This window comes from Bombus terrestris, chromosome 9 (genome assembly GCF_910591885.1).
Source record: "Bombus terrestris chromosome 9, iyBomTerr1.2, whole genome shotgun sequence".
NCBI lineage: Eukaryota > Metazoa > Arthropoda > Insecta > Hymenoptera > Apidae > Bombus > Bombus terrestris.
In genome coordinates, this window is record NC_063277.1 from 6,983,018 (window position 1) to 7,005,140 (window position 22,123).

Genomic DNA, 22,123 nt, shown 5'->3' on the forward strand with positions numbered 1-22,123 from the left:
AAATTATTGGTTTCATCAGAGAATCAAAGAACATGGGAAGAACATGATGCGTGTATTTTTAACTAAATATAATAAAAAATACAATAATAAAAGATAAAGAAAGATAACTGAGAGAATATGAAAAGTGCAAATATATTATGGAACGTAATTTTATCTTGAAAATAATACATTAAAATAATTTTATACTTCTCATGCAGGATTCTCGTAGAAACGTTGCTTAAAATGCCAAATAAACTCGTTATTCCAGTATATCGGGGTTTTTATACTTTCTACTCCTATTTCACTGTTCAGTGTGCCTTATACAATTTCTTGAAATATTTTTAAAATCTTAAAATTTTTAACTTTTAAATGAAAAATTACAGACCATATTTAATATATTAATAGATATACGCTAATAATTATTTACATGCGCTTGAATTATAGACATATTGCACAAGACAATTGATATATACATTCTTTCTTCAGAATCTTATTTCTCCTTATTCATCATTTCATGACGCGTTTATTATCGTCATCGTCGCTATCGACGCATGCTACAGAATGTTGTATAAAAGAGAAAGAGATTAGCATTTAAAAATAATTGTAATATCATATCATGCAGTTACACCAAGTATAGATTATTTAAAAAGGATTTTGTAAAATTGTCATTATCATGTTTCATTGCCTTAAGAGAGATGATATCGTTGAAGAAGTAAAGGAACAAAACATTAAATGTAAAAGTATCTGTAGTTCTTGGAAATAATCAAATACCACCGTGATAATACATAATATACAAATAGTTTAAATGGAAGAAAATATAGAAAGATTTTAAAAGTTTGTACAGAGTAAAACATTTCAAACATTTTTATTGTTGTAATACTACGTACACGAAGTAAGTAAAGTAAGGGAAATCATTTATTATTGACACTCGTGTTGATAGATTGCGGATTTTTATGGAATTTAGAGAAAGTTGAAGGTACAAAACCGTATAAAATACCTAAAGTGCTCTTATATCATAGTACTCTTTGCGACATCTAATAGATAAAACAAATTTCTGGCTAGGTCCTATTTTTTTAATTTTATCTATGCAAGTATGAATTTGCATACAAATCTGCGGTCTAGTATTACAATACGTAGAACATGTAGTAGAGAATATACATGTAAAAGCTGTTATCAGAATACATTGCATCAAGTGCACGCGTATCACGATCATCAAAGAACCTTCCTGGTATGCTCCTCTTTTCTACGGTGCGCAGTCGTCATTTCCTGGTTGTGAGAGAGAACATAATGGACCGTGTTCCGGTCGCGATGACTCTTCCTCCCACGCAAAAGGAACGAACAAAGATCTCGCAATCTGATTTTCCAGCTTATATCTCTTGATCCAATACACACAATCGTTTGATCGTATTTAACTCCTTTATGTTTAGTTTGCATAATGTTTATTATGTATGATCACACCATGAGTGACACTGTTTCGTTCTTTTTATTTTATTTGCATGTTTAAGGCTGTTTTAAAGGATTATTGGTATCTACGTTGATTTATAGGAATTTATTTTCTTAAAACCTGCGATTTTTTTATCTATCACTATATAACAAATAAAATTATTATTTATATATAGGTATATCTTTCTTATTTAATTATTAGGTATAATATAATTTTTTAACATTTACTTAGTATTACTCGTAACAAAAGATAAATAAATAAACAATTAATTGAATATATAAATAGAGATATTAAATATATTTTACATTAAAATATTTGAATTGTTCCAGAATGATTTTATATGGTATGTTGTGTCATCATTAATATTCATTAATTAATTTAATAACAAAATGATATGACAATGAAGAGATTGTAACAAATTAAATATTACACTTTTGTCATATTTTACTCTTTCCTGCAATCTGTAAAATGTCGAGATATTATTGTTAGTTTATATGGTTCATTAATAGCTGATTCAATTGCCATATTTCTTGGCGATAAACGTTCAAATATTTTCTAAACGTTGGATCTCGGTAACGAGTTAATAGTCGTCGGGTAAACAGTATCTTCAGTTAAAATGTTGATAATACAGTCATCCATCGATATCTACGACGTATGATAATTTCTTTTAGCTTTACTGTTAGAATATTTAAATTTCAATCTCTTAAACGTAGATAAAAAATTGAAAACCAATGGTACAATAAATGACGCAATATCTACCGCGTTTGCAGTTTCCATGAAATTCCATTTCGAGTATTTACTTTGAAATGATTCATTAATCTTCTACATCGGTTGTTCCTAAGAAAACAAGATTTATGATTTCCAAGACAAATCGGAACGAAGTCGTTACCAGTTAACCAAGAGAACGATAATAATTTGCAAGCTACTTTTTATCGATGAATAGAAAATTGTAGAAAATTAGTACCTTGACATGAATAGGAATTCAAATGACACGGTACTAGTGAAAGTCTGATCGACATTGACTCTCTAACAGACAAATTTATTTAGTACTAATACATGATATTACAATAATAAAATGTATTATGAATTTATTTTAAACGAAAGAAGATACAGAATAAAATACTCTCACAAATAAGTAAAGCGTAGGTGTTTATGCATTTATGAAAAATTTAAAGATGCAAAAACATATATAATATGCAAAAGTATAGCATTCGTTATTCAATTTAACATTACGCGAAACAAATGTCTGCTTGGATTCAGCTTTATACGAGTAACGAGCAAAAGTGTAAACACACTCCGCTGATTTTATGTAAAAGGCGATAATACGACTAATTTTTTAAGTGATCGGTAAAGATTAGGTAACAGTAACTACAAGCTGCATCTGATTAACGAAATGTAATAGTTCGTTTTCATTAACATTAATAATGTACAGAACATTTTACAAAAATGGACATCTCAAAACATGTTTACAATTTTGCACTTTAATTATACTAGTCGAATTAAGATTTCAAGATTAGTATTTCGTCCACATTCATTTACTTTTTTTTAATGCTTTTAATCTACGAGGCATACTGTCAATTAAATTTTTAATTATTCGTGGTTCAATATTGTATCATTCCTGTTGTGTTCTTTCCCATAATTCATGAACACCTGGAGCTGGATTATTATATTTTGCCAGCCTTCTTTTCAAAATGGACCACAAATTTTCCATCGGATTCATATCCGAACTTTGTGCTGGCTACTTCATCACAGAAAAATTTTGATTTTCTAGCCATATTTTAACTATTTTTGCAGTATGCTTAGGATTCTCGTCTTGTTGAAATAGTACTTCACGTTCATTATATCCAATAGAATTAACCACAGAAGGTAAATTACTTTATAGAATGGTTAAATAATGCTCTTTTCGCATTATACCTTCGATTCGAACTAAGGGACCAACACCTCTGTGAGTAAAGCAACCCCAACACATAATTGAACCACCTCCAAACTTGATAGTTTGTTTTATATCACCTGGTTGATCATTATTCTCGGATGAAGTCTAATACCAGGACCGTTCGTCGGATTCGAATCTATTAATTTTTGTTTCGTCACTCCATATAACTCTTTCCCAATCTTCGGTCGTCCATTCTTTGTAGGTGTCAACGAATTGTTTTCATAATTTAATATTTTTGTTTGAAAGAGTTGGTTTACTTTCTTTTTCCTTCGCGGTCTACCGTTTTGTGAAGAAATTGCTACACTAACATACTTTTTTCTTATTCTTGCAACTATCGTATGACATTTCTCTGCAATTTGGCCGCAACGACAAACCTTTATCACGCAAACAAATGATACTTTTCTTTTTATCTTCACTAAGTGACTTCATCTTGCATTAAGCATATCAAACTGAAAAGTAATCTAATAATGGTGTGGAACAGTTGACTGCGAAACAGTGGACAATCAGTGCTTGTTGATAGTTTCGTTTCCCTGACATTTACATGTTATCATAAACGTTTCTGACGAAACGTGCAAAACTGCAAACATTGTTTCAAAACATAATTATTATAAAATAATCGGTACATTATTAATGTCAATAAAAATGAACTATTACATTTCGTTAATCAGACGTAGCTTGTAGTTACTGTTACCTAATCTTTACCGATCACTTGAAAAATTAGTCGTAGTATCGCCTTTTACATAAAATCAGCATAAAATCAAGCGTGTTTACACTTTTGCTCGTCACTGTATATACAGGCGTTTTTAATGCAAATTTCGATCTCTTTTTATAGCTTGAAAAAGATACTTCAACCGATATTTTTGCACGCCAACTTTTCTCTTTGTTGCCTATGATCGATCCTCCTTCTTTAACATTTTATGTACATTGCAATAATTGTATAAATAAGGTGAGAATGTAAAAAGAAGAGAAGATAAGGTAAGACTTATTTCTAAGTTCATTGCAAAGTTCAATGTATTTACATATTTATATATGATACGTTCTATGTACGGACTATCTCGAAGGTGACGTTATTAAATATGTGAACGTAAATGCTCTGATTCGACAGGAATACCGTGTTACAAAGTCAATAAATCTCTTCAACTACAATTTAATAATCTCGACTGTCGTCGACCAGTTAAAGGGGTCAGATCAATATAGTCAGAGTACCTGCATACAAGTATCGGTGCATACAAATATGTAAGTATTCTTGAGACACAACGATGAGTATGAGCTATCTGAAGGACACTCGTGAGTTATTAAGTGATCTAAACTTTTGCCATCCTGACACAATTATTTATAATTGTATTATGATAAATGTAATAATTCAACTATAATTGTCAAATGCATATTGGGGTCCCCACTTTCGGGGGAGCCAGTGTTTTATCTCGTTCCCCAAGAGAAAAATTTCTTACGGTTGATATGAATCTTGCGTGGTTTCCGGTCCCGCGAGCGTCGATTGATACGTTAAAGTTAACGCCATAGTTTTACCATTCTCAAAACCATCCTGTAAGTGACATAAAATTGGTTAAAGCGGTATAAGTTCCTACTCGTGGTACACCTCAGATGGATCTAGAGTACGTAGATTGTTTATTAAGTACATATATCGAACCAAAACACAGAGATGAAGAGTTGGAACTGTATTGGATAATTTCATACAATGTTTCGAATAAAATAAAAGTAGATTCATTAACATTAAACGTATCGGCGCTTCACATATAACTATTCTTACTGTAACCGGTCATTTGATGAGAATTTCGTCCGTCTGAACGCTCTTCGCTTATATTTTGTATGTTTTTCCAATAACTTTCTCATTGAACTGTGGACATATTCAGAGATAAAACAAAATACAAAACCAATGTACTGAATATTATAAGATCTGTTCGCTCCTTGTCGTATTTCATTTCTCGTATGCTTAGTTTGTACTTTGTAACTCTCAAAATGATACCGTATTTAGATTTCATTTAGCATCGAGCAGCGGTTTTCAACCATTATGCTACTACGCCCCGCCGAAAAAAAATTTTTTTTTGCGTCCCCCTACCTTTTATTTTTTTAATAGATGTAATAATGTAGACGCGTTTTAAATAATAAGAACTTTATTACAAAAAAAAACTGAAAACTACAATTAACAGAATAATAATAAGATTTTTCCATAACATATACGTACATGTATATCTATTTTTATATTAAATTATTTGTTTGTAGATGTTATGGTACGAAAATTAATATTTTATTAAAAGCTTTTGGCGCCTTCCCTGGTCCACCCCTCCCAGGTTGAAAACCGCTGCTATAGAGAACTCATTATGGAGGGAGTATATTCTTCAGAAGTATTTCTTGAGAGCGCCCGATAAGATTCTGTTGTGTTTAAGCGTTACCTGAAATGGACTTTGCCAGTATGTTCAATTGCTTACGACGAAGCCAAACACATACCGCTTTCAGATGTATGCAACTGGTTAGATCTTACTTGAGTTCAGAGCTAAGGTCCCCCAGGCTTTAGAAAAAAATGTAAATTTGCCAATTGGACAAATGGTCGATCGTGATAAACGAACCAGGCGATGAATTTTCCCCAGTAAAAAAAGAAGCAAAAAAGAATTGAGAAATTGATTAATCAAGTAATATGAGAATTTACGTAAAGTTAGATGATAAAAAAAAAAAGAGATAACGATGAATGTACAATTTTAAATTAAGGTTAGGTCATTTAATTCGGTAACCTGGCAAGTTTAGTATTAAATTCTTGTGCAACAAAGTAAAACTTGCATTTACAAGATTACTAACTACTGAAAGGAACTGGTTAGAAAGCAGGTGTGAAGGTGAGTAGATTGTCTTTTCTCTAAGATAAGTGTTTGTACTTGAAAATGTAGCTTTATTCGCACGGAAAGAACAATGGTGAACAACGAATTTCATATACGCAATCTGGCATTCCCTGAAGTGATGTAACATAGCGAAAGGAACTGATTCGAGAACCGCAGTTGGTTTAAACAATGACGTAACCCTCAAAATAAAGTGACATAGTAACAAGAAACGATACATGATATTTACAATGGAAATTTACATGTTAACATCAAATTAAAATAAATTAAATTATTCGGCGTTCGTTTAACGTGTACCAATTTTGTATTTATTTAAAACGTTACTTTTACTAAATCTGCAACTCGAATACTCTTGTACTTAGTTTGCATTGAATAATATTACAAATAAACAGTATTTCTTCTTGTCATAACAAAATATATAAATATGATATATATTGTATGACGATAACTATCATTAAATCTAATTCGCATGTATTACGTTTGTACCATCAACTCGTAATACAAGTATATCTTCATATTATAATATAAGGCACCAGGTTAGAGACATGGAAAATTTAAAAATTAATCCTATATTCAATACACTGTCATTAAAATGCAAGCTCCTCTACACTTCTACATAATCAAATCATTCCATAAATAATATGGGAGTTCTATTGCATTGATACAACAATAGCTTTTTTTGATAATTTGTCTTCCTTAATTTTTCTCCAGCTTGTCTGAGTCAGTTTTCTTGTGAATTATTTGGAATAATCATATTACTCATAAAATTACTCATGATATCAGTAAGATAAGACTGAAACTCAGCTAGTTAACGGTTTCTCTTCGCTAAAGAGATGAGGTTGAATCTGATGTCTTTCTTGCAGGTCCTCGGCAAGTTTCTGCAACAATTCCTTGAACACGTAGTTATCTAGGTTCTTCGCTATATAATAAAGAAACACCCAGTCTCCGTAGTGGCATTCGTTAGTAACTGCTAACACGTTCCACGGATTATATCTGCCGGGACAAGCCATGGAGAAGACCAACTTGTTGAATGTTACGCTCCTGGTCACATGAGAAAATTTGTTAGATAACATTAAATAAATTAAACATGTGCTAATAAAAATAATAAAAATGTTAAAAAGCGATAAATAATATTCGAAATAATTCTAATATTCTAAGAAAACAAGAAAAGGAACAGAAAATATTCCATCGTCTATTTTCGAAAGTATATCAAAGTTATACACTGAAATTTAGAAAAACCAAGAAAATTGAACTATTTCACATTTTTCTTAAATTATGTAGTATATATTCAATGATAAATAACTTTCTTTCCTTCGAAATCAAAGATACAACGAAAACTTGCTGTCTATTTTCTAATTAGTCGCGTCATTACTCTAATTGTATTATCAATTACAGAAGATAAAATAATGATCGCATATCATAGTCTAACTAAAGTTTTCACATTGCATTATTGTTGCCAATTTAACAGAACTGGAGTCAATGGTACGAGTTCGAAGAATCGAGATTCCGAGAAAGGCAACGGTCGATAAACCGCAGAATAGGAATAGGTATAGGTATAGGCAATAAATAGTAGTAACCTGGCGTGCAAGACCATAGTCAGTAACCTCCAAAGCAGTCCTAAACCGGTTATCACCGACAGAATGATGTACCAATACCAGAGGAAGATATAGATCTTCTCGTTAACGATGTTCAACGCCATGACACATAGCGCATCGTGGTTTTGTATGGTACCCGATGGACCAAATTTGTGGAAAACACATTTCGTCACCTGAAACATTTATTCGGAAGGAACTTTTATTTAAACAACAACAGATTTTCAAAAATGTCCGAAGTTTTAGTTCTAATTCTTTGATATTAACTACGTTTGAATTAATCATTGTAATGATCTTTAAAAAACTTTGTTCTTTTTATACATAATATATTTACGAAATAAATACAAATTTCGTAATAATTCCAACTATTTAAAGTCTTCTCGATTGTTTAGATAATTTACTATACGAGTAGCTATGTGTGATAATTTACTATATGAGTGAACTTTCATTAATCCTAAACGAATCGTCTACAGTCATTTTGAACTAACGTTGTTAATTAAGTGAACTAACGCCAATATTCAACCAACTGAGTAATTCTCCGTCTAAAATAGACACGATGATTCGGTGCAACAATTGATTTCATTGTGTTACGTATGAATTCCTTTTATCGCGACTTAGCTCACTTTTACTCTCAATGTCTCGTACTATATGTATTATACAAAACAATGTGAAATTTCATTAGCATCATAACGAGACACCGTTTGTATCTCATTACAATCCTAATAACAAAGTTTTAAAAAATACTGTGTAACATATGTAACGTATTTGTAAAAGTTCTCCAACCTAAGCCGTTTAAATACTTTCGTCACCATTCACATAAATGTAGAATGGGAATAAGGTTCTTAATATTGCATTGTACTGGGAAACATACTTTAGGAAAGACGATGTCGAGCGCGTCGACTTCCCCATCCAAGCCACTGCGCGCTACAGCTTGGCCAAGACCGAGGAAAGCACCGCCGAGGAACCAATCGGTTAAATAAATTTGCATGAGGACATTGATGAAGTTGAGAACCTCGCAGAGGCCCATGTAGTATGCCCACGGTCGATTCAAATGGATACGGTTCAGAAAAGCATGTCGAATTTGACGTATTTTCTCATCACGGTCATGTATCGATGGAACGGTTATACCGTTCTCAGTTGTCAAAGGTGTCTCACGCAAAGCCAACGACGCCATGTGTAGCCCAGATACCAACACTTTTAACCGACCTCCTGGACCAATCAATTTATTCGTTTAATTAATATCTCTTCCATTTTTTTGTATTCCTTTCTTTTATTCGTTTAATTCCGTAACAATGAGCTACCGTAAAAAGATAGGATAATCATATTATTATAAATGTTTTTTAAATATTCACATTCAATCACCGTATACATCGCATGCACATAATTTTAATTTTCCTTAATAAGTAAAGCGCATAGAGTACCCCGTAGAGTATTGTATATGATAAAAGTAATTATATACATATTTGAGACATTTATATTTATATAGGTATCCTATTTTGTTTTTTATATATATTATATTATACGTATATTATATCCTAAGATTATTGTAGAAGTATTCTATTTTTATATTCTATTATATACAATATATAGAACAAACTAATTTACACGTGTCATTTATTAAAATAAATTGAAATTAGAAAATAATTGCAGTAAAAATCTCCGTCGTTCAAATATGTAATTCTGACAAAACTTTTCCTATACGTTTTGCTATGATATACTATACTATACTGCAGATATCGTCATGATAATAAAATGCATTTTGCAAGCAAATGGGCTATTATAGAAAAATGCTCTTTGCAACTAAAAGGGCTGCTGTAAAAAGTTATATATATATATATAAGAGAAAGTCGGATGACTGAAGGTTACGTACTACGCGTGCAAAGGTATGCAGGATGGGTTGGTAGATATTATAGCGGGACTGACCTTCAACATTCCGCCACAGGTAGTGAGGCGCGTAAAAGAAGATCGCCTGAAAAAACAGAACGAAGGGCACCCACTGGTAGTAAGCATGGTGCACCACGGAGTCTTCTTTGGTCGCTGGGCCCACGCCAGGATGCGGAATTTCGCCTAACAACACCGGCGTTGCATTCAAGTGTTTCGACTGTAAAATTCGTACTATTGTATTATTTATGAGGTCTGCAATTTAGCAAAGTCAAAAAGAAAAGGGAAGAACATGTATAACAATACAATGCAAATTTGGAAATATTACTTGGTTCTTTCAGAAACGAATGTTCCTTGAACTGCGGAAAATTATTTTTATTCGTCAATTATTAATAATAGAAATACACCTCTTCTGGGCTTTTTGTAAAGATGATACGATGCACTAAAATTAGGAAGAGTTTTATCGAAAATGATTACATTCATTGCTTAATTACGTAATAATACTTTAAACAATTTTTTACTTTAAGTAATTATTTAAATAATTTTTGCATTTTTCTGATAAATATTTTATATAGTATGAACTATCACAGGGGAATATAAATTTTAATGTACTTTAATATTTTAATATTCTTGTTACAAATTATATGTTAAACAAAATTCGAAAATTTGACGAAGATCCAAGTATTAGAAATTAATTAGGACTAATCTGATCGTATTAAGAAAATAATTTAAAGAAGACAAAAAGAGAATAAATAGAATCTAATGTATTAGTATTAATATTTACCACAGTGTAAGTAGACGTAAAAAAGCAGTAGGTGTTGATTACTTTCAGTACATCATCGCCCATTCCATGTCCACCGATACACCTTATCGATAAAACATAACGTCAAATATGGTTATTTATTTCATTAGCATCTCTAATTGGCCTTAATATTTTATCTGTGGGTCACGGAATTCTATGACTTCAAATTTGCGAGTAAAGTTCTATGCAATGAATAATTAAACAAAAGTGTGTGAAATAATGCAAATCTAACAAATTTTATTAAGAATATATTTCTTATCAAGAAAAATAATTATTTGTTCAGTTTTAGGTATCTAATGTTTTACTATAAAAATAATATTAATGCACTGATTCAAATAATCTTCTCTCATGTAAAAAATTTTTCCTCAATAAATGGAAAACGTACAATTTTCAATGAGCGATGAATGATTCAATGCTATCGATTCGTCTTCATTCGATAAATATTTTCTATTTTAGTCCTTCCGAAAATATATAAAAGGCAACAAAATTCTACACACAAATATATAACGCTTCTGTCTGTAACTAATAGAGATAGGCAGTTTATTAGTTTCGCAATTTAATCGAATATTATCGAGGCCTTCTTAAATGGAGGACAGAACTAATATCTCAATTTTAGTATGTACTAGTTGATAACACTAACAGGGAAGACGAATGAATGAGAATCCAATAACTAGAAATATACTGAAATACTGTAAGATATTTTCACATTTTATTAACAACATTACAACATTACCTGATATGTTCTCCGATAAATTGTTTAGCTGTCACCATCAACGTACTAGCCAAGAGTATCAAAAACGTGACTCTGTAGTGTAGCTTGAAAACTAATCATATTCAACAATTAATAATTTCATCAAAAAAGGAAGAAACAAAGAATAAGGAAAACATTCAAGGCGACTTTATATAAATTAAATAAGACAAGGACGAAGACGAGCGATAATAATAAACTAAAACAAACGAATAGATTTTTATGCATTTACGGAGAATATAAAGCGAATACACGCAGAGCGTACATAATATGTAAAAATATGTAAAATATTTAAAATAGAGTAAAAGTAAGAGCAGGATAGAATTCTTCGGTATCATTCATAAAATTACGAATTTTTATAAATAACTCTAGTCTATCAGTGAAGGAATCAGTCAAGGAATCATTCAAAATTACAGATATTAAATCAGATATGTTTCAACTTTCTTTTCGCGAAGCTATGAAATATCTCTGTGTCACAATTCTTATTACCCATGTTATCAATGGCCACTGTGTCCTGTGAAATCTTCAACTTGACATGGTCCTTGAGGACTGAAAACGTAGCTAAAACGGTTGCCATCTGTACAGGAAATCCTCAATCACTTTAAATCGCAATCTTTCATTCGTTTCCGCCGAAAATTCTTCGTTGACTGGCTATTCAGCCTTTAGTAGCCTTAGCTACTTCCGGACTTAAGGCATCTACTCCTATTTCAAATTTTAAATTTCTGTTCATCAAGAACAGTACGATATACGAAAAATATACGAAAAATAACAGAAAAAACCGGGAGAAGAACTTAAGGTCGTGCAAAAAACTTTTCACAATACCAATGAAATGTTGATCGAATTCAGACTGAACTTTCAATGCTGGTAAATCTTATTTTCTCTTATCAGCTACGATTGCGCAGTGGAATTATGACAAGGTTTCAGGAAACTTGTAAACTCGTAACCATACTTTCAAGAAGGTGCGAGTTATTATTGTTGCTGAACCACTTGTTCGCTTAGATAAGGTTAGATAACATCGAGTTGGAATGAGCGATTCAACGCAGCACAATCATAATCATTTCATGAAGAATATATATGGTCCCTGATTGATCGATCGATCAACCCGGTTGATCCTTTTAAATAGATAAATACTTGATGCATGTTTTTGACATGAAGTATTGAAGGCAGAAATGAACTAAGTCACATTTTTCCTAAATGTCTGTTCCAACAAGCAGTATCAATCGTACGAAGGTGAGCGAATTCATTATTTCCAAATAAAATCCAGATAACGTAACTAAATCAAACATCACTGATGACGAATTTTTCAGTCTGCTGAGTATTGGAGTTAGCTGACTTTTGCTCTCAATGCATCATTTAAGGAACTATTGAAAGTAGGTCATTTCTTTGGCTTTGATTCGAGGAAATTTTCATATACCTTTTGACCTTTACTTCGCCGTTTCGAATGATGAAGCATTTCGTGAAGAATGTAGAGAAGAATGTAGAGTAGTCAAAGATTTCTCTGTCCACCATCCTAGCGGATCCTCGGTAAGTCTCCTTATTACAGTGAAATACCTGATGGATTTTTCCAGATTTATATAACGATAACATCACCGTGATTATTATGAAATTTATCAAAATTTACAATGAAAATTGTGTCTGAAAAGAGAAACAGTTTATGATAGAATTACTGAAGGAAACGTGGTAGTCCACGTTACAGTACTTAGGTAGGATTATCTGACGCACTAGCCAAGACAAGTGATGAAACGGTAAAATGTTTCTAAACCAAGAACATTTGCTAAGGTTTATTTAAACAGATATAACGAATAGAATGTGAGACTTTTATTATTTAGGAAGTCTTCCAGTTTGAAATATAAGAAATGATGCTATTTATTGATCTTCTGACAGTACTTTATCGTTAGTACATTATTTATTAACTTTTTATCGTATTACATATGAAATATAAGTTTCTTCACTTGAAAAAATTGTTGTGTAATTTATTATATGATATTGAACTTTATCGCGTTAGAGAATAACCGCTTGAATTATCGATATTTTAAATTTGGTAATTAATCTACCTCTTAAAATTACTTTTATAATAGGACAGAAAAACCAAATTTATATTGAGACTTTATTTCGACAAATGTAAATGTTGATGTAAAGTGATTAAAATTATACGATATTCTCTAGGACATTGTAAATAATGTACACATTTTGCACTATTTAATGAGACATTTACTTTTATGTAAGAATAATGTCGCGATAGTAATCACAACTTTTAAACAGTTGCTACAAATACGATAGTACGATCGTATAGAACCCTTAATAATCGTTGATCTGGATGATTGTCGCGTTATTTATCGATAAAAATTACGGAACAAATCTTCCTTTATCTATATCAAGCCGGTGATTTCACGGTAATCACGTTGGAATTGCGTCGAATACAATCGTGATGATTAATTGTATTTTATCGTGAGTTTTACTCTATTCAGAAACACGACCGTGAGATACAAAAGCTTATCATCGCGTACTAGAGAATCTAACGTAGGTACGATTCAGTGATTTCAATTCAACTTTTGTGAGAAACTTTTCCACGAAATGCCACTATATTCGGAGGAATGCAAATGGTTAATTCTTCGATAAATTTTAATAATTGTTATTTAAATAGAGTTAAATAAATCTTAAATAGAGTTTTAAATGTTGTTTTATTGTAATTGAAATCTTATGTTTCGTTAAAAATCCAGTCCAAAGTATACTTCGTTCGTAATATTCTAAGTCCAAAATCCACAAAGGACCCTAAAAAATATCACTAAAACAACTCAGAACATAATCTGAGAAAAGGTAGGAACGATATAAGACTCAATATTTAGAGAAAAAAATTCGAATGCAACGTGTAAAGCTGACAGGGGAACGGATGAAAAAACGTCCAAAATTAGGAAGGTACGTCAGAGGAGATAGGAAAGGTAAATGGAAGGGAAGGGAAAAAAGGGAAAGACCAAATAAGATAAGGAGATGAGAGGGAACAAGTTTGAGGTAGAAGAAGAGTAAAGTTGCAGGGGAAAGAGAAACGGTGAACAAGAAAGACACGAACAAAGAGGTGGGAGGGATAGAATGTCGAAGGTAGGACTTTGACCGGCCGTTGCCCCTGATGCAGTCGCCTCCAGCCAGCAAACTCAACGAATCCTCCAAAGAAAATTCTGTCCTGTGACTTCTCCATTCGTACATGTTACTTATTTACACGCATTATACATTCAGTTCCATCGTTCTTGGCCTGTTTGTTACTGACTGCTTGGTTGTTCATTTGTAGCATACAAAAACCATAAATCAGTTACAATATAATTTCTAATTACTGCTTACATAATTCAGTTTCATTTTTTTCATGCAAAGATTGATTCATAACGAGCGATAATAGATGTTGCCTTGCTTTTTGTAACCTTTTAATTCTCTTTTTCTTTAGATATGTATTTAAGTCGTTGAATATATAGAGAAAGAAATACAATTCTTACAGTGGTTAATTCTTTATGTCCTAATATAGATGTGATTTAATAATGATCGAAAATTAGTAAAGAATTGTTTCTCAAAGCTTCTCGCTAATTATTTCTGTAACATCATAAACAATAATTTTCTTTATCTTAGTATCTCCTTTCAATGTTATTAACACTATGTTTATTTCGAATATTTAATGATTACACTTCGAATGTTTATCGTCACACTAATTGTGTGTCCTACTTGAAGATAACGAACACGGATTCCTTTTTTTTATAATTATCTTTTCGTAATACTTGGATCATATTGTTTTTGTTCTGGCAGCTGAACAAAGACATTGTTTCACGTTTTGCTGCATTCTTATTTATTATGAATACGTGACCATATAATATATACAATACCACCATTTTACACATTTTTGTACTGCTCAATATTACAGACATTTTAAGAAACAAGGTCATATTAGAAAATATTTTCGAAATGTCTGATTTTTTGACATTGAATCAAATTCTCCGAAATTAATTTACTTATAAAATTTGCTGTAAAAAGTGATTAAGGAAATATCCGGAGGATAAATCTAGGATGACTTGCGAACGCAAGATAATGGCTCAATTTTATGTTAAGGATGACATTTAAATTACTAATTGGCAAAATGAGAATAATCTTCATGTCCCCTGATACAATAACGCGAACAGAGGGAACCGAAATTAGTTGGACCTCGAGCGTCGAGGTTCGTTTCCACGATCGTCAATCCCGAAGCAGTGTACATGCATGTGCAACGAACCCCCTGGAGATCGCATAGTTTTAATAAATTCCATCGATAGGGACCATGCAGGGTCATGAAAGCTTAATCGAAGGTCGTAATGGAACGATATTTCTACAAGCGAAATACCATGATACACTTCTAGTTTGGAATTTCTATTATTAAATGAAAATTTTATGTCATCCCAAAAGATTAATTTTTACGATTCACAGTTTTTCCACTTTATTTAAGTTTGCAATCAATTTAAGCTATTATTAAAATATAATTAGAAAATTAGATATTTCGCAGAATTATCCTAGGATTAGTAATTCATGAAGCTAAAAAAATGTATTTCTGTTATTCACTCCATATTAGTTACAATTTTTCAAATTATTCCTCTTTACGTATTGTAAATAAAACTAATCATAAAACTACAAAAATACAAAGCTGTACTTAATCCCTATATGATATATAGCATTTAACTGATCTACGTTTATCAGTATATAGTAAGATAATCCAAACTCCATTCAATCCTTATATAGTAAGATAACCAACGGACGCGATAGACAACTTTGGACACGTTAAATTAGTCGAATTATTTTTTAATTACTTAACGTTGTTTATTCAATTATTCCACGTTTCTCAAAAACATATTCGTATCTCATACAGAAATTGCACTATAGCGGATATTAATTATCTTTATTGAAAAAATTAATAATAAATGACAAGCTAATTGTAAAATATAAGTCTTATAAACCGAACAATTAATTAAAATTACCGCTATCTTTAACACACGAGTTTCTTTTCCCCGTGAACGACTTTACTTACCCATCATAACCTATAGCATAAAATTAATTAAAGCAATATACGTGGGTAATCTCGGCAGAAGGAGACGCGATCCTGAAATTCAGGAATCATGGAAAGCATTGATTACTCGCTGACGTTTTATTTGTTTAATCCCATAGAACATTTTTACGAAAATATAGGATTATTCTGGCAGTACATTGTCGATCCTCGAAGAAACATGATGAAAACGCATATATATGTCAAAAGAAAGTTAATTCACAAAGTGTGCGCTGTTCCTGTAATAGAAAATTGTATAAAAACACATTTTTTTGTCGCAACAGCGGGAACATACATTGTTCGTCTTACTATAGTAAGTAGTAACTATCATTATCAACGAGTAAAGAACAGGATATTAATAATAGGGAAAAAAATAACATATCAATTGTCATTACTAATCAATTATCACTCGTTCTTCCAGCAAGTCTCAACTAGCTGGGATCTTTATAATTCTATATATATATATTTTTCTTCATATATAATAATTGTTTCTCATATCTTATCGCTTCTACAGGCACGAGGAAGCACGTGCATACAACGTACATGTATGATTATAGATATACATATTACGTTCCTGCACTAAGCAGCATGGACATTCATTAGAATAGAACAATGCACCGACACTATTACTATCTACGAATGCGATTCCATCATTCATTACACCATATGCGTATGAAATAGGCACTTTTCTTTCTTCCTCCCGATTATTTTATAATAACAATTTCAGCGTTAATCTCTACTACTCTCGTAGACTTATCGTATTTAACATGTTCCGTGTCACGTAAGCTTAAAAGGTAAAGTTGTTTTTCCACATGAAAATTGAAGGGCAAACATTTATCGTGCGTTAGAGTAATCTCCATTAGAGGAAAATAGAAATTTTACTGATACGCTAATACATATTAATAGTTTGTACGTTCTTATTAAGCAATTTTGTTGTGCGTTTAATAGCTTTAATTTATTAATTATCATCGATGACTAATAAGCTATGTAGAAGGGAACATGTTAATTAGTTACAGCCTTCGGAGTACTCTTCGGAGTTCCTCGAGGAAGTTTGATTGAATACTCGGCGTCCAAAGGCACTGGAACTAAAACATAGCTTCTCAGCGTCTTTTGATTCTTCAACTTCCAGTGAGTTATCATAAATGATGTAATGTATTTCGACAAGAAAAGAAGTAAATTGCAGAAATTTTTTCTTACTCTCAACTTCCCTAAATCAGAAAATTAAATATATGTCTGTGTATATGTGTGCGTGAGAAGATAACGACTATGATTATTAAAATTATCAATATAAAAAAAATAAACGGAAGTAAACTGACGGTTTATAAAGAAAAGGAACAAAACACCTCTGGGGAGATATTATGCGGACGAAATTAATCGGAATCGAAAAGGGAACACTGGCATGAAAAGCAAGAGAGAAGGAAGTATATATATAACATATTTATATGTATAATATATATACACACGCACACACATATATATGTCTGTATGTATGTATGTATGTATGTATGTAATAAGTGTAATGAAAGAAAGTTCTAAATTCTATTCACGTGTACAATCCTAAATATGATAGATACAAAATACAAGAATCACGATGATGTGGAGTGTTTCGATTACTTGGCAGTCTTACTTTGAGCATGGATCCCTCAAGAAGAATTACATATTACTACATTTGACAATGAGAATTGGTATGCGAAAAACGATTATCTGAGCTCTCAAGCTCGCGCGCACGTTTTCCATTTCTTCCCCTTTAAATTCTTACCAGCTAAACGTACGTTATCTTTATTGTCTTTTATTTCTTCTTAAAATAGTCTTTTTTTGAGTCTATTCCTTTTTTTCTTTAGAATTTCACTTAGGTCGCATATAAAGGACGGTATTACAATAATTCCGACAGTAACAACAATTTTAATGTAGTAGTTTCAAACGTTTCAAATAGGAGAAACGGGAATGATGGACGAGCAAAAGTAACACTAAGAAAGGATGGAGAAAAAGAAATCTACGTATGTTCATCGATGAAAGTCTGTAGACTTTTTTTAACGCTTTTTCTTTTCTTTCTTTTGGTCCCTCCATGTATAGTAAAATATATATATAAATGTAAATAACATTCTAATTATCGCAATGATGAGTTAAAAGTATTAATAGAGAAAAAGCAAGCGAAAATAAACGTTCAAAGGAAATTTTTCGTTACAACATTTTTTCTTTCTAAACTATCTGTCTGCATGGCTGCCCTTCTCCCTCTCACTCGATCTCATTCACTCTTCTCTCTCTCGTGCGTGCTCTTTTCCTCTTTTCCTCCTCTTCTCATTTATTTCGGACTCCCTCTTTCTATATATATATATATAATATAAATTTATATATATTCTCTATTTTATAAGATATTCTACAATGTACAAGATGTACGCCTACAATATGAGAAAATAATAATATAGTAAGCAGAAAAATTACATTTCTAGGAAGACGAAGCGACGCGTCGTTCAATTTTCGAACGAAGAGTGGGGTCGATGAAGGACCATTTAATCTTCGCGACAAACCTGCACAACCCGACTTTTCGATTTCTCCTTCTCTCATGCATTGTTTCATCCAACAACAAAAGAAAAAGAGAAAATAGCAAAGAATAATGGAAGGGCGCATCCATTCGAAACAAACAAAAAAACAAAGGCGCTTGTTCTAAAAGAAGAAAAAAAAGAAGACAAAAAGAGATGAGATGGAAGAAAAATGCCGAGAAAAGGAGAATGGCAAGAGAAATGAAAACGTCGTGTCGTCTCCCATTTTATATCACACAATCGAAGTTTCTCTCTACAAAGCCTCCATGTCTCGGAGCAATTTAATACTTGTAAGCTCTTTCTCCCTCTATCTCGCATGTGTATAGGTATATAGTTATATATGCGCATATGTGTATGTACGATATGTATAATATATATATATATATACACACACATATACATCCTCGTTATATTTGTGCTACCGATACTTGCAGATTTATCGAATATCGACCGAGCAAATGGGAAACATTATTTTCGCGAATAAAAACGATGACGTTAGAAAAATGAGAGTAAATATAAGGTATTCGTCTTATTGTTTCTTAAGATCGATAACGATATCACGGAACAGCATGGCGCAATTTTTGACACTGTGTACATTGGGTCGTAAATTGGATTTAGTTACAAAAATGTGTAGTATTAAAAAAGATACTAAAAGGAAAAAACAATGATCTATGGATGATATCGAAGTCAAAGGATTCAAGGAAATTACGTGACGAAGCTATGAGTAGGATCGAACATGTATCTATGGTCGCTAGCTATCGACAGAAACTATCGATAGTCTTTCGCGTATACTGTAGTATAGATGGAAATGAATGTATTGTTTAACTGTTTAAGTAAAAAAAAGAGAGAGATAGAGAAAGAGGAGAGAGAGAGAGAGACAAAAAAAAAGAATGATTAATTTTTTCATTTTCTTCGCTTAATATTTTGTGTTACACAGAACTTGCACTTCCAATCGAGAATTATCATGTAACGATCGGTAAGGCAACTCGCTTTACTTGTATGCCAAATGAACTATGAAAAATTTGTCCAAAATTGTTGGAATGCACGTATACGTTCTATATATATGTTACAGATACGAAAAATAAACGTAATTCAAAATGGCTTTCGATCGAATAACTACATTAATGAAAATACGGTAAACTACAACTTGATTCGACTCGACTAATCGGATCTGTTGATGAATCGAATAGTAAAAACGAAGAAGCGGGGGAAAGGAAAAGAAAAAAGAGGAATTCTAAGAATGTATGTAAGAAACTAGACGGATTCTTTGCCCTGTAGTTTCGTGGCAAGATCGATGACAAGCTGCTGGTACACCACCGGGTCTATGTTCTTGCCGAGCTGATAAAGAACGAACCAGTCACCGATCTGGCACTTCTCAGCGATGGTTCCGATATGCTCCGGCTTGGAGAGGCGCGATCGGGCACGCAACAGCACTAAGCGAAGTTTCGGCCCGGCTACTACTGCGGCACGGTATGCCAGGGTCAAACCGCTCAACACCGACAGGATGATGAACCAGAACCAGAGGAACACGTATATCTTCTCGTTGACGATGTTTAACGGTAACACGCAGAGACCATCGAATTTCTGCACCGTACCGGACGCACCATATTTGTGGAAGGTACATTTGGTCACCTTCGGGAATACCCGTGACATCGGGTCGATCCTCTCCTCAGGTTCCATTTCTGTAAATTTCACCACGTCCGAGCCATAGGTGGTGAACTCGCCATCCAAGAAGAAGTCCATGAAGTAGATTTGGCCGACTACGTTAACGAAATTTAGCACTTCGCAGAGGAAGAAACGGAATGCGTAAAAATTCTGAGTGTGCCAATTCGAAGCGAAATACTCGACTAGTAATTTCCTTCTTTCCGATTTGCATTCGTCGCTCATTACTGGGCAATTTAGGTCTAGAACTAGCATCTTGATTCTACCGCCTTCCCAAGTCTTCCACAGGTAACGTGGCACGTAAAACAATATCGCCTGGAAGAACAGCGTGAAGCACACCCACTGATAATATTTGTGGTACTTGATCTCGTCCTCGCCATCGACGTGGGACGCAACACCTGGTTGCACTATGTCTTTGCCGACTACGCCAGTTCGATCAGGGATCGTGAACGTCGAGTAGATCCAACAGTAAGTGTCCATCACGTGAAGCGGTATTTCGTCCACGATACAGTCTATAGGGTCTCCGATATATTGCCTGGATGTGACCAGCAACGAAAAAGCAATTAATATGATCACTGTAGCTTTGTAGTGCAGCCGGAAGACATTATTGTCGATGCAAACGTTGTCTAGCTTGAGCAGTCCCTTTACTGAACCGAATACGTCAAACATGGTTGGTTATTTTCCTTCGAACAGGTACTACAAGAGAGAAATCGAGCGATTTATCCCAATCGCGAGTTTTACTTTACTATGTACCAATCAAACCGGACACTCGGGTTGTTGATGACCCGCGCGACGTGACGCCGCGCGTCAAGAAGCGTCCCTGGGCCTCCCTGCACACGCACAAAAACAAACAGCTTTCAAAAAATTCGTTTATCGCGAAAATCGTATTTCTATTCGTTACCGATATATCTATCACTGAATAAATTTCGTTTACCGAAATCTCGTTCGAATTTCCGAAAACACGTGTGTTCCGTTCCGATCGTTCCGTGACCACTGCGCGCGTGAGCACGGCTCTACCGCAGCAAAGCGTCACCGAGAGCGGTTGTGTCGTAATGGCTGCGTTCAGAAACGCTCTACGACACGAACACACGAGGACATGCCGTTCCGTAAGCTGCTCCCTTTTGCTCTTCTCTCTGTCTATCTTCTTCTTCGTCGATTCGCTTCTTCTCTCTTGCGTATATAGTATAACGTCTTATCTCTGTCTCGCTTGCAGATTATACACAGCCTGGTTGGGGACGCTATACTATACGTTTACTTCTGCTGCACACCAAGATCCTATCCCCACTTACGGACACGAGAAAACTCGTCTCTCTTTCTGTCTCTGTTTCTCTTAGGTTCTCTTTCACACTCTTGTCCCTTTACTATAACCTAACCCCACTTTTCGTCTCTTTTAACCGCCGCGTCGGCCCGGATCACAGGAAACTTAGGCCCGTCGTTCGTATAGGTTCGATTGTGCTCGGCTAACATCGGTTCCAACGTTCCAGCAAAACCTTCAGACGCATATACGCATGCGTAATCGGAAAAGCAACCCACACCACTCTCGTGTACGATTTTATTTAAATTTAAGGATAATAGCCATGAAATATTTGTTTAGAGCGTTACTATAAACATTTACACTTACAATAAACGTAGTTTCTTTCGTTTAGTAA

The 22,123-nt window shown here is 33.3% G+C and overlaps 2 protein-coding genes and 1 long non-coding RNA gene across 3 annotated transcripts; 1 reads left to right on the top strand and 2 right to left on the bottom strand.

The window, feature by feature from the left end:
* Positions 1-6,234: 6,234 nt before the first annotated feature.
* On the bottom strand, positions 6,235-12,069 carry LOC100642288 (innexin inx7). Its single transcript, XM_003397632.4, has 7 exons — positions 11,715-12,069; positions 11,211-11,301; positions 10,460-10,541; positions 9,718-9,895; positions 8,666-9,003; positions 7,780-7,970; positions 6,235-7,243 (listed from the first exon to the last, which is right to left on the bottom strand). Exons 1-7 carry the CDS (start codon positions 11,800-11,802, stop codon positions 7,003-7,005), a joined length of 1,209 nt encoding a protein of 402 aa, XP_003397680.1. The 5' UTR covers positions 11,803-12,069; the 3' UTR covers positions 6,235-7,002.
* A 4-nt stretch (positions 12,070-12,073) lies between these two features.
* On the top strand, positions 12,074-14,010 carry LOC125385610. Its single transcript, XR_007225079.1, has 2 exons — positions 12,074-12,455; positions 12,533-14,010. It is a non-coding gene; the product is annotated as an uncharacterized LOC125385610 (long non-coding RNA).
* A 2,349-nt stretch (positions 14,011-16,359) lies between these two features.
* Positions 16,360-21,692, bottom strand: LOC100652243 (innexin inx2). Its single transcript, XM_012311888.3, has 2 exons — positions 21,409-21,692; positions 16,360-21,304 (listed from the first exon to the last, which is right to left on the bottom strand). Exon 2 carries the CDS (start codon positions 21,141-21,143, stop codon positions 20,067-20,069), a length of 1,077 nt encoding a protein of 358 aa, XP_012167278.1. The 5' UTR covers positions 21,144-21,304; positions 21,409-21,692; the 3' UTR covers positions 16,360-20,066.
* Positions 21,693-22,123: the final 431 nt, after the last annotated feature.